Here is a 13,493-nt window from a genome sequence, read left to right on the forward strand (position 1 = left end):
GGAGGTGACAATCAATTATCCCGACTACAATTTTTTACACGCGATGCGTGCTTGAATTTTTTTTCGAAACAGAAACTCAATTTTCTTCGGCATAAGAGTCACAATTTGAACATAGACATACGAACTATAATTGTTTCTAGTTGCAAAATTTGATTGGTTTAGTTTATGTCACTTAAATCTCTCACTTAATAGAAAAAAAATAGGTCCAAATATATGTAAAAGTTTCATTATATATAGGAAACACTGTAAAAAAGTAAATAATTTTTTTCCTTGTCTAACTTCTAAATTTTGATTTCACTACAAATTCACCTCTATTTTTTATCATGACCCACCATTAATTGTGAATGGTTCTTGAGAATAGTGATTTGTAAGTAAATTTTTGTATATATTTTTGTATGTATTGACGTTCTAGGTTATTAGCTAGTTTTAGTTTGTATGTTAATTTTAAGTTTAAATAAAGTTTCGTGATTATTTGAGTGATTTGCGTGATTTTCTCAATTGTATGGGTGAATTGTAAAGTTTCTTCTTTTAAGTGATTTTTGAGTGAGTGTTGTAAATTTATTTTAGGTAGTTTTCTTTGAGTGCCGATTTTGATTTTGACATTCCTTTCGTAATTTAGAAAGGGAAGGGGGGCAAAATAGGCGTTTCAAAAGAGGACACCATTGCTCCCCCCTTGCCTTATATAATAAAGATAAACCATTTCCTAACATATGAAACCAGCGAAAATTTCCGCTTTTAAGATTCACAAGGTATAAAATACAAAATTTGGCAAGCGATCATTGTTGATTAAGTACTAGCAACAAATTGAGCATCATAACACACGAAAATTTAGAACAAAAATCGGCAAAAAGATATCATTTAAGGTTTGCACCAGTCTCGATTGAACATATTCAAATTTACAGCAATCACTAAAAGCTAAGGCGAAATTACAAAAACAACGATAAAGAAAAAAAAACTCAAATCAAAGAAATCTAAACGAAAGAAATATATATATATATATATATATATATATATATATATTAAAACCTAGAAAGAATTTGGCGAACAAGGTCCATCTTGAGCGGAAAAGCGGAGCCATAAGTGTTGGCAAGAATCTTGCATTTATCTCTTAAATTATCGTTGTTGAATAGAAAATTCGAGAAGATGATGTCGGAGGAGAGAGAATTGGGAACCAGCATCGACGTCGTTATCAAATGCTTCCAGCACTCGAAGTCGCAAATCATCACTAGCTTGATATTTGTGGTGGAAGTGAGAGTCGGCCAGTGGCAATCTAGGGTTTCATAAAATTTTCAATTTCGAAGAGGAAAGGGGATGGATGGAAGGAGAGATATTGGTAGACGTGAAGAAGAGGAGAAAAAGAAGGGAACGTGTGATTCAAATAGAAGGATAGATAGAGGGTTGAGATTTGCTAAGATCTATGAATAGTGAATTTAAAGAAAATATGACTCATAACATTATTGATTTAAATAGTAGCAGCATTTGCTACTTTTTAAAGGTCATGAAAATAAGTCTAACTCTATATAAAATCGTACAATTCACGTGCGAGAAAAAACAAGTTCTCATAAACATAAAAAACAATTGGTCTACAACCTAACCAAATAGGGGTCTCTCCCCTCTTTCGCATTTAAAAAAGCAACCTAACCAAACATGCATTTATTTAGAGAATACAATAAAAGGCGCACTAGCTTAGAGGACATGTAATGCACAAGTCCATCAAATTATTTCTTAAGACAGCAAAACACGTACGAGCGAAAACATATACTTCAATACTATTTTGAATAAAACAGTTCCAACATCTAGGATCCAATCATCAATCTGCCAAGTGATATAAGTCGGAAAGCAAATTGACCAACGTGATGATTCCTATCTTCATCTACTTGCCAGGATGTAACCATGGTCTGACATATTTTTCATGGAAATCAGCATAGAGAAAGGTCTCGTAACGAGGAGGGTGCTGCTCATCAACTATCTCTTTCATCGGTCCAACAATAGTTTCTTTGTTTGGTGCCACAAACGACGCTAATGACACTCTTATATTTTCTTTATTAGTTAATGCTCTATGGCGCACACTCTTATACTTTCCATTGCTCAATATCTGCAAAACAAATTATATGACTATTAATCATGCATAATATTTGAGTAATTAAAAAGCAGTACTCCATTTCAACTTATTTGCATCTGTAGAAATTTGGTTTTGGGTTTATAAGACTACTTTACTAGTTGTGTTTGGACTTACCAAAAATTGACTCAATCTACTGTCTAATTAAATAACCCAATTATTCTCGAAGATACATGGCTAAATCACCAATTTTTTATATGAGACCGATGTGTATATTAATTTATTGTACAATGGGGTAAAGTTTAGTACATAATGGATCACTTGTATAAAACTACCCGATTTAACACAAAAAGTTATCTATCAAATAGGGTAAATTATTTGTTCCAAATAGTCACTTTTAATTATATGAAAGTGACTAAATGAAGGTTACAAGTTTTCCTTTATTTTGAAGTAACCTTTCTTGACTAAGAAAAGTGATAAATTTTAATGAAAAATGACTCATTTTAACTTTAATTGAACGGTTCTGGCAATAAATGTATTAAACACACGATGTTAGTTATTACTAAATTTGATCTTTCATCAACCTGACTCACTTTAAGCGACCAAGTATGAAAGTTTCTTTTACACTAATATAGATTGAATTTTTTTTCTCTTAAATGTAGTGGAAATATTAGCCACAATATGACTTCAGCCCCAAAATTAAATACAATTCGAACAACCTATTAGGTACTAATATTAATACGTTGATAAATATAAATTATTGATAACTTCCACATTTAATAAAAAAACATGTAAAAAATTACCTCGACAGTATCTCCGATATTGCAGACGAAGGCATTAGGAATAGGCTCAACGGCCATCCATTTGCCATCTTTAATAATGTTAAGGCCAGTCACTTCTTCAGTTTGACGGATGATGGTGAGGGCAGCCATGTCATTGTGAACAGGCAATCCTAAGGTAAGTTCTGGGTTTGGGCATGGTGGGTAGAAATTTGCTTGCATCTTGTAGAATTTGAGCTTTTCTCCCATATTCTTCTCTAATGCTTCCTTTTCTAGTCCTAATCCTTCAGATAGCCACCCAAACAATTTGGCAAATAACACTCCAACTTCCTTTGCATATGTGCGTATCAATTCACTGTCAATTATTTTTTATCATATTAGCATTTTACGTATATAATAAAATTTATACTAAGTTTTATATGCTCATAGAAAATATATTCAGAGTTAATAAATAGTATAAAAGTTAAACCGTTGCATTTTATTTAGGTATTCGAAAAGAAGGATGAAAAATGATACCGATATTGGGGAGGAATATTAGCAGGGAGAGCATCAAGGAAAGAATCATCTGAGGGATGCCAGAGGTGAGTCAAGGCCTCACTCCAACCAGGAACACGCTTATCACCATCAGGTTCATGATAGTTATATATCTTGACATCTTTTTTGTGATCTGTGCTGTGGAGTAGACCTCTTCCTTGCTCAAGAGGCAATTGAAAGAATTCAACAATGGCTTTCAACGTCTCATTGCATAGCTCGGGATCAACTCCATGATTCACCAAGTAAAATATACCATATTCTTCAGAAGCTTTCACCACTTTCTCCCTTATTATCTCTTCTGGCTCCGAAAGGTCGATCAAAGGAATCGAACCTGGCGCAACTTCCGAGAGTTGTGGCCTCTTCTCTTCGGATAGGATGTAGGTTGGTTGGATTGTTTCGGTTGACCCTCCATCTTTTGCCCATTTGAATGTACTTGCTGGTGTTGATGTTGGAGTTGATGTTATGATCTCTACCATTTTTGTGCCTTATATTGGTGGAGAGGAGGGGATTACTCTCTGGTTTGGTACTAACAAGAAAAGTGTGTATGGAATATTTAGTTTGGTAGTTGTGCACTTGTGATGGTATATAGATGATGGTGGCGGGATATGTCAATATATAGAGACTCCATTTTCCCTTTGTAAAAAGAGTGTACCTACCCGCTTTCATTTAATATTATGATAGGATAGATGAGATCAACCACACAATATGTGTACCTACCCTCTTCGAAATTAGTTTGGGAGACATGAGATCAACCAATTCTTTTTTAAGAAATAGAAGTATCGAGAAAGTGATAATAATATATATATATTTTTTTTTTTGCAATGGGGAGACAAGCAAAACAGGAAAGAAAACATAATAGGTACCATAACAAATTAAATTAGACAGTGAATCTTGTACAAGTTTGTGCACAAAGTTAGACATATTATGTGCTTTGTGAACTTGTTGACGATTTACTATGAGGAGAAGACACAAGTGTAAATTATTTAATTTGTCAAGCTTAAAATCTAACGGAAAGTCCAGGAGATGGAGCAAGGGGTAATAGAACTTGACTGAAGGGAGGAAATGGGATTACTACAATCTGTTAGAACAGTAACCAATGTAAATTATGGTGCTAAATTCAAATAGAGAATCGAGGAGCGCTTGAGCTTCTACATGGGGTAAATTAGCAAGGCGATACATACCACCTCCTTGCAAAACGGTATGATTTATAGTATCAAAAATCCAAGCAAACCCAGCAATTTTTATGACTTTATTCCACAGAGCATCAATTAAGATCTTATCGTCACTAAACTACCCAACATTTGGATTCCCCATGTGAATTCCCATTAAGGCACATGAACTCTCTAATAATTAATCTAATTGATTCACCAAATATTCGTAATCGATCCACTTGATATTTTAATTAATGTGAGTCAAACATAATTGACTTAAATTGTTCGTGACAAATTTATTGATTTTAAACTAATTTTTTAGAAAGATAAATATGGTATGTGTATTGACATTGTATAGAAAAACTCGTGGGTGTTGTTCTGGGGCTCAGCTCCTTTTATTCACCAAAAAATATATATATAGAAAAACAACATAACCTAGTTAAGAAGAATCCTCTTTTCCTCTGAAAAGACAAAATTGCTTAGCCTAGCAAACTAATAGCCTAATATAACCTACTATTTTGATTAGATTGTCTTAGTTTAGAAACTTTTTTCTAGGATTTCTTTTGAATGCTTGCAATTTTCATTTAATGTCATCTAATGTCAAAATAAAATATTATTATGTATGATCTTGTTAAATTCAATGCAATAGGTATTTTAAAATTCAACATCTATACAAATATATTAAAAGGTGTGTCTATTAAAAGAACGGTGTCACGTGACACTCTACTCAACTTTCTAATACACATGTTTATACTCTCTTTTCAAAATATAAATAATATGTAATTACTAGGATTCGAACACATAACCTTTGATATAAAATATGAGAGTTTAACTACTAATCCACTACAGTTTCAATGCTTAATATTTTAAAGTAAAACATAACAAAGTGTTATGATTATATGCAATCATTAAGACATAGACAAGCTTTTTTATACTTTTATTAAGTAATAACATTCTCTTTACCCTAATTCTATTAGTTATTTCTATCCCTAATTTCTTAAAAGTTTTTTTTAAAAAATATTTCATGCCATGATGTCTATTTTTCAATTTTGCACTAGACAAAATATTAAGAAAAGCTAATAAAATCAAGTATGAGATTTATGATTATGAATAATAATATTTGATAATTGCAACTAACATGCGGCATGGCCTGAGCCGAAATACTAGTTTTATAATACATGCTTGCACATAGTAATAGCTAAATGTGTGCATTCGAGACTATCAAAAAACAAATATGAACATCAAGATAAAAAAAAAATTGATAACAACAACAACAATTATAGTTATTAGGTTGTTAATAATTCTAATTATGAATGATTTAAAAATAATTCGAACAATGCAAAGTAGGTTTTACAATTACTAGGTAACTTTAAACGACATTTATACTAACAGTAGCGGAAAAAACCTTACATGAATAGACTAACGGAAAAAACAAATATGAACATCAAGATAAAAAAAAAGGATTTTTGAACTAAAATAATACAAACTTTTACCCGTTCTCTCGCAATAATACAAACTTTTGCCAAAGTTCATCTAGTAGGGCATGACCAATTAGTCACTTGTCGATGCAGGTAAATTGCTTACGTGGCACTTACTTCTTCTTCCTTGCTTGCTCTGGTTCTTCTTCCTCCGTTTTTTTTCAATAGTAGATTAAATGCTTATTGTTGCGGTTTTTAAGTGGCATATTGCGGCGGTTTTGGGCGAGCAACAATTAATAGGTAAATAATATATTGCTGCGGTTTTTAACCGCAACAATATTGGAACATATTGATGCAGTTTCTAGGCAAAACCGCAGCAATATAATTATTTTATATCAGACTAATACAACATATATTGTTGCGGTTGTTGCCCGAAACCACAGCAATAGGTCCTGTACAGGTAAAAATAATATTTATTTATTTTTTTTTGGATTTTGCACTAAAATTTTAAAGATTAAAATCAAACCACTAACCAATCCCCTATCCACAAATTCGCGGATGAACTTAAAATAAAACGACATATGAATCTCATTAATATATAAAAATAAAAAGCTAGTTACATAAATAATACAAAAGATCAAAAAGTAAAATGAAAAAGCAGAAATAAAAAAACAAGAGTTACAACAAAATAACTAATTACAAAACATATAATGAAAACAAAAATATATGAAAAAAAATAAGAAACTGAAAAATTAAAAAAACAAAATCCTAAAATAAAACTGCAATTAAAAACTGAAAAAATCGCCCTGGACTTGAAGAATTCGCGACAGACCGGAGCCACGAGCCAAGAACACCTACAACGAACGGCCGACGAAGAGGTTGGAGGAACAACGAACGGCGGACGAAGAGGTTGGAGAAACAACGAACGACCGACGAAGAGGTTGGAGGAACAAGAACGGCCGACGAAGAGGTTGGAGGAACAACAAACGACCGACGAAGAGGTTGGACGAACGAACGAACGGCCGACAAAGAGGTTGGACGAACGAATGAACGGCCGACGAAGAGGTTGGACGAACAACGAACGGCTGACGAAGAGGTTGGACGAATTGAACGAACGAATGGATGGATAGAGAAGGGAGCGCCGGTGTTAGTCGTTCAGAACGGTCGACGAAGGACCGGTGAGATCAGAAAATATAGGAGAGATGAAACGTTGAGAGCAGAGTGAGGTTGAGAGGAGGGTAACGGCGTGTGAGAGGTTGAGAGGATGAGAGAATACAAGTGAAAAACACCCTAACTAATACACGCATCTTTTATACTTTTTTTTATTTATATTTTTTAATGATATTGCTGCAGTTCTTAGCAAGAACCGCAGCAATATATTAAAATATTATTTTTTAATATTATTTTATATATTATTGCGGTTTTTGACAATAACCGCAGCAATATATCTGGTCAAATAGTCAACTTTTTTTCCAAAAAAAATCATGTTAAATCATATTGCTGCGGTTTTCGGCCGAAACCGCGGCAATATGGTTATTTATATTTTTTTTTCTTTTTACGTGATATATTTCTGCATATGGGTAAAACCGCAACAATATCACCGTAGCAATAAGCAATTATGTTATTAGTGTTTCATTTCATTCTTCTCTACTGCTCTCCCTCCACTATCTTTCTCCCTTACCCTACCCCCACTGCCACCTACCCTTTTACCACCACCAACACCAAAATCTCACCTCATCCAATCGAATCAATTCCCCTCCACCCCAAAATAACCCTTCACCCACCTATAGAATAGCCGCAACACGCACAACAACCCCTCAACTACCCGAAATCAAACCCCCTACCCATTACCCATCGCCCACCCCCGTAACAACCCTTCACGTACAAGAAATTAACCCCTTACCTAAAATCCACCGCCCTACCCCGAAATTAGCCCCACCCATAAATAATGGTGGGGATGTTTTGCTTTGGTGATTTATTGGGGTGGTTTGCGGTTTTTATTATGTGGGTGATTCGAGATTCGTGGTGGTGAGTGTGGTGTTGATAGGATTTGGTGGGTAGAGTTCATGGTGGTTATGGCTGGGTTATGTGTATTTCGAGGATGAGGGAGTGGAGGAGGGTGGTTTTTGAGGCTGGAGTGGCTGAGATTTTTGGTTATCATAGCTACAATAAAAATGCACGTAGTCATTGTAAAATTATCCGAATTTATTTATATGCAATGTTATCTCTAACTTGCAAAAAAGTGTCAGCTTTTTATGTAATGTTTTCTCTGTTTTAATGTACTATATTACTGCAACATTTGCACTTGCACACTTCCTATTGCAATCTTCATTATTAATATGTTCAATTAAAAATTATAAAAATGTGGATATTTGAAAGGGATTTTTTAACTACAATAATACAAACTTTTACCTGTTTTCTCGCAATAATACAAACTTTTGATTATTTTAAATAATACATACTTTTTTTCAAAATTCCTACAGTAGGGCAATGTGACAAAAGTATGTACAAAAGTTTGTATTATTCTAGTTAAAAAATCCTATTTGAAAGTATACATCGAGACGAATCTAATAAGATCCTACATGAATATATTTTTAATTTTGTACTGCCTCCGTCTTTTTTAATTGTTACAATTTAACATTTTACATTATTTACAAATTTCAACTTTGCCCTTTGTTTTGTGATTTGTTTGTAAATAAAAACATTATCATGTAAGATTTTGTTAGATTCGATCTTAATATATATTTTATTAAGATGTATTTTTTATAATAAATCTATCCTCGCTGGTTTTTATAAGTTCACCCAGTTTACTTTTTGGGCTGTCTCTTATTAATTACCCATTTTTTCTGTTTTTAGAATGGTCATGCCATTTGTTTATTATTATATTTACTTTCTCACTCTAATGTTCTTGGCCCACAACATTAACTTCACAACAATATGTCAATAAATTAATACCCTCTCTTTTCTTCTATGATCCACATATCTATTTCTCCTAATAAACGTTTTGTCCACAAAAGTGGGTAAATTAATAAAAACTGGAGGGATACACATTTTGTGATATAAGTCCTTAAAGCTGGGCAATGACATGCATAAAAAGTGTGTAACAATTATTTAATTTGTAAACGGAAGAGATACATTATAAATCATACTAGATAATCAAAGATAAGTAGATTAATAATATAGAAGTCGATATATTACAAGTAAATAGTAATGAAAGAAGTAGTACATTATACAAAAAATATGAGCAAATCTAAAGCGTGAACACTAAGGGCCTATTCTCTTCAGCATAAAACAGTTGAACTGAACTGAACTGAACTTATTGGAGCTGAACTGCACTGAACTGAACTGAACTGAACTTATTGGAACTGAATTGAATTGAATTAAATTAAATTGAATTAAATTGAATGTAATAAATATATAAATAATATTTTAAACAATAATAATATGAATATTAAATAATAATTATAATGATAAGTAATAATAGTATTTTGGATATATTGTTAAATGATAGTTATAAATAAATAATATTAATAATCATAAATTAATAATTGTTGTAGCCTAAAAATCAAGGGCTACCAAGATGATACATGGCTCCATCCTAGCCTTACATGTGGCACCAGCTTATGGAGGTAAAGTACATAGGTCATAAAGTTATGTGGGCTAAAGTACACTTTTCTGAGGAAAAGGAGGTACTAAAATCACTCTTATGGCCCAAACCTGTACTTAGGCCCAGCTAAAGCATCTTATACTCCTGTATATAGATGAGGTGTGCTGACCAATCAATGCCTGTCACGTGTCATCATTTTACTGCTTAACCAATCAGATGCTCCTAAATTAAGGTGACATCAAGGTACAACAGTCATCTCAAACAGTATAAATAGTCCTTGAAATCAGGGAAAAGGTACGTTTTTCAGAGCATAGTACTGTTGTTCTGCCATAAATTCTCTCTCTCTCTCTAAAAGTCCCTTCATATCCCTGATATCTGACTTAAGCATCGGAGGGGGAAATACCACCCAAACCTCCAGGGTGGTCCCTTTTTTGCAGGTTGCTGATCGGAGTTCAGTATCGGGATCTGAGCCCAGTCATTGTTGCAAAAGTCTCCAAATTAAGAACTTGAAGTTGGGAGTTGTTGTATTAGCTTACTAGTTTCATACTACGTAACATTTGGCGCCGTCTGCGGGGAGACGCAACAATGACGGATTGTCACTCATCAAACGTGGCAAGGAATAGAAGTTTCAGGGTTCAAGTAGAGGATACTGTGGATGACGAGAGGCCACCCTGAGGACGGGACAGGCACCATGCTGTCATTCATCTTGAGGGAAGGACTGTGACCCCTGTCATCCAGGAAAATCTTGATCGTCCAGTGACAGCTGGTCACCTGGAAATTGTCTTAAACGACTTCCAAACCAGAATGGCCGCTGTTATGGAAGAGCAGATTAAGAGCAACATGTTGTTCTTTCAGATAAGCCCAGGAAGGGAGGCTGCTGAGCCACTCAGAGGAAGATCTCAAGAAGGCCGTCCAGGGACCAGCCGGCCACCACGGCCAGAGAGAAAGCAGCCACCTGTTAGCGAGTCAAGGAGGAAGATGGACTAGAAGTTGGTAGTCCGTCCAGGAGATAATATTCCTCCCACTGGACACAAGATGGAGACGGACGCTAGAGAGTACCTGGAGGCCAAGAGGGTTGCTGCTCTTCAGCATTCAGCCTCCAGTTCTACTCCTTACATGAAAGATCTATCACTGAGAGTTCCATCTAAAACAGCAGGAAGAAGTCATGGACCTTCGGCCATTCAGCCAAGGCAAGAGAAGACAGTTTTGTAGCCAATGGTGTATAGGCGTCAGACCTTAGCTAACATCTCTTCAAACACAGTATTGAAGGAGTACCGCAGGGAGTTCATACCCACTAAGGGTCAGGCTGGGGCACTCCAGATTAATTGGTCGACTCCCTTTTCGGTCAGAATCATGGAGTCTCCTCCTTTCCCAAAGGTTAAACTCCCGACGATTGAGCCTTTTGATGGTACAACGGATCCAGACGATCATTTGTCAGCTTACAAACACCAGATGTACGTTCAGAGTGTTGACAATGCTACATGGTGTAAGAACTTTCCGGCCACATTGAAGGGAGTGGCGCAGAAGTGGTTCAACAATTTACCTCCCAACTCAGTGAACAACTTCACTGAGCTTAGTATCTTGTTCACTAGCCATTTATGACAAACCGTCAAGAACAAAAGACAAGCATGCATTTAGGAAAGGTAGTGCAAGGGCCGAAAGTGCCTTAAGAAGTTATGTGAAGAGGTTGAACCTGGAAGCATTGCGGATCCAGGATCTGAATGCTGGAGTGGCGTTTGACGCCTTCATCCGATGTTTAAGACCGGGTAGCTTTAAGTTTGATTTGGTGAAGAAGAAAATAACAACCTTAACAGAAGCTCTGAAAGAAGCCGAAGCATTCATCCATGCCACAGAAGTTTGTGCAGAAGCCAAACAGCCGGAGGTAAAGAAAGCTGAAGAGGCAGTTCAGCCAAAAAAGAGTCTCCCCAAGAAAGCTGAAACTTGGGCGATGACTTCAATGACCACCTCGTCCAAGAGGAGCAGGAGGTCTGAGCCGGCAGCCTCAGTTGAGCCCATAGAGTTCAACAAAGATCAGTATTTCATTCTCATGAAAATTAAAGATCAGCATGAATTCAAGGCGCTGGCAAAGATGAAAACACCCTACATAAATAGGGACAAAAGTAAGTACTGTCATTTCCACAAGGATTATGGTCATGAGACGAATGAGTGCAAGCATCTCAAGAGAGCATTGGAGGATTTGGCCCGAAAGGGAAAAATGAACTCTTATCTACCTTCGTCAGGAAGCAAATTCCAGAAAAAAGATACTCGTCAAGGAAGAAGGAAAGATGACGAAAGTACTCATGAAGATGTTGTAATGGTAATCTGTGGGGGATTCGCGGCTGGAGGTCCAACAACTCGAGGCCATAAAAACTATCTAAGGGAACTCAGCCAGGTAATGCTCACCAATCAGGGAGAGGCTGATCCCTTCCCTAATATAGTGGTCAGTGAGCAGGATCGGGGAAAGATAAGAACCCCTCATGACGACCGGCTGGTGGCGGAAATGAAGATTGCTAATCTCCGGGTGCGACGGATCCTGATTGATACAGGAAGTTCCACCGACATCATCAGCGCGGATTGTCTTTCAATATTAAGGTTTGATGAAAATGAATTGGTTCCAGTAAATCATCCGATCATTGGTTTCGGTGGGGAGGTAATTCATCTTATGGGGACGGTTACCCTACCCGTCAGAGTTGGAGACAAAGAAGCTGCAAGAACGCTTTTTGTGAAGTTCCTTATAATATGAGATCTGACGGCATACAACGTCATCCTCAGACGACCTACCTTAAATCAGATCAAAGCTGTCATTGTTACTCACCTGATGCTCATGAAATTTGAGTGTGATAATGGGAAAATTGGGTCTTTGTATGGAGACCAGCAGGCGGCAAGAGAATGCTACCTTACTACATTGAGACCATCGTCCTGGAAAGAGAAATCAGAACGGCCAAAGGCCATAGAGGAAGAGTCGGCCGAAAAAGTGAAAGGGCATATATTTGAGTTGAAGCATGAGGTAGAGAAAGCGCAGGCAAAGCCTCTGCAAGAGGGCAAGCTGTCAATGCTCTTACCCAGCAAGAAAAGGAGGTGTTTGGCTATAAAAGAAGAGAAGAATTCATCCGAGGAAGTTATGGCAATTATGAGCTTGGGACTAGAACGTCTAGAGCCAGTAGAAAGCCCAGTAGAAATCTGTTTAAGACCAGAGCGTCCGGAGAGGACATTGAAGACTAGATCCGTCTTGAGTTCTGAAACCAAGGACGCCTTGGTTGCGTTGCTGAAAGCAGGGAGATCTCGTCTTGATGAAGATGGAAGCAGTAGGCCGAGCTAAGGAGCTAGGAAAGCTCACTCCAAATTGGGAGGGACCCTAAAAAATCGTCGAAGTAGTTCAGAATGGCACCTTTCGTCTGGAAAGCATGGACGGACGTTCCATTACTAGGACGTGGAATTCTGATACTTTGAAAAAATACTATGTTTAAGATATCTTGAAAAAGTGTAATCTTTTCTTAGTGTCTGGCAATGAAAAAAAGTAGAAATGTATACATGTACCTTGGCTCTTCGTCAAGCAAAATTCATATAATGCAGTTCTACTTCCCTCCTATGACTGTCTCTCTGTTTGATTTATTTGCTTAAGTTACATACTATCGTCCAAAGCTAACTAATAACAGAGCAGCAAGTAAAAACACCTTCTATTAGGAGATCGGCCAACATGTTATCATCCTAATATGGATAAGTACATAAAATCGGCCGACAGTCTGTTTACTTAAAGAGTTAAACGTCTCCTAAACAAGGTCGGCTGGAATTAGGACGCCTTAGTAAAGGTATCCTACTTTCCGTCCAAAGGCCCAAACTTAGAAATAACAACCTTAGTAAAGGAACAAGTTATTTCACAATTTAACAAAGATGGACGGGTTACAATCATTGTGATAAAACGTCCAACTTATTTAAGCAAATTAT

At 36.2% G+C, this 13,493-nt stretch overlaps 2 protein-coding genes across 2 annotated transcripts; one reads left to right on the plus strand and one right to left on the minus strand.

Moving 5' to 3' along the window:
• Window positions 1-1,540: 1,540 nt before the first annotated feature.
• Window positions 1,541-3,995, minus strand: LOC104886913 (flavonol synthase/flavanone 3-hydroxylase). Its single transcript, XM_010671453.4, has 3 exons — window positions 3,355-3,995; window positions 2,863-3,193; window positions 1,541-2,095 (listed from the first exon to the last, which is right to left on the minus strand). The coding sequence occupies exons 1-3, from the start codon at window positions 3,846-3,848 to the stop codon at window positions 1,874-1,876; spliced, it is 1,047 nt and encodes a 348-aa protein (XP_010669755.1). The 5' UTR covers window positions 3,849-3,995; the 3' UTR covers window positions 1,541-1,873.
• Window positions 3,996-10,763: 6,768 nt separating this feature from the next.
• Window positions 10,764-12,291, plus strand: LOC125494816 (uncharacterized). Its single transcript, XM_048638644.1, has 2 exons — window positions 10,764-11,034; window positions 11,141-12,291. Exons 1-2 carry the CDS (start codon window positions 10,764-10,766, stop codon window positions 12,289-12,291), a joined length of 1,422 nt encoding a protein of 473 aa, XP_048494601.1.
• The last annotated feature ends 1,202 nt before the right edge of the window (window positions 12,292-13,493 follow it).

The sequence above is a fragment of the Beta vulgaris genome, chromosome 2, assembly GCF_026745355.1.
Source record: "Beta vulgaris subsp. vulgaris cultivar EL10 chromosome 2, EL10.2, whole genome shotgun sequence".
Lineage (NCBI taxonomy): Eukaryota > Viridiplantae > Streptophyta > Magnoliopsida > Caryophyllales > Amaranthaceae > Beta > Beta vulgaris.

Excerpts from the sequence above, each read along its gene's own strand:
- LOC125494816 (XM_048638644.1), top strand. The coding sequence starts at position 10,764 with ATGGTGTATAGGCGTCAGACCTTAGCTAACATCTCTTCAAACACAGTA. Across the intron at positions 11,035-11,140 it reads TGTTGACAATGCTACATGGT|CCATTTATGACAAACCGTCA; the intron begins GTAAGAACTTTC and ends CTTGTTCACTAG.
- LOC104886913 (XM_010671453.4), bottom strand. The coding sequence starts at position 3,848 with ATGGTAGAGATCATAACATCAACTCCAACATCAACACCAGCAAGTACA. Across the intron at positions 3,194-3,354 it reads AATATTCCTCCCCAATATCG|TGAATTGATACGCACATATG; the intron begins GTATCATTTTTC and ends AATAATTGACAG. Across the intron at positions 2,096-2,862 it reads ATATCGGAGATACTGTCGAG|ATATTGAGCAATGGAAAGTA; the intron begins GTAATTTTTTAC and ends TTTGTTTTGCAG.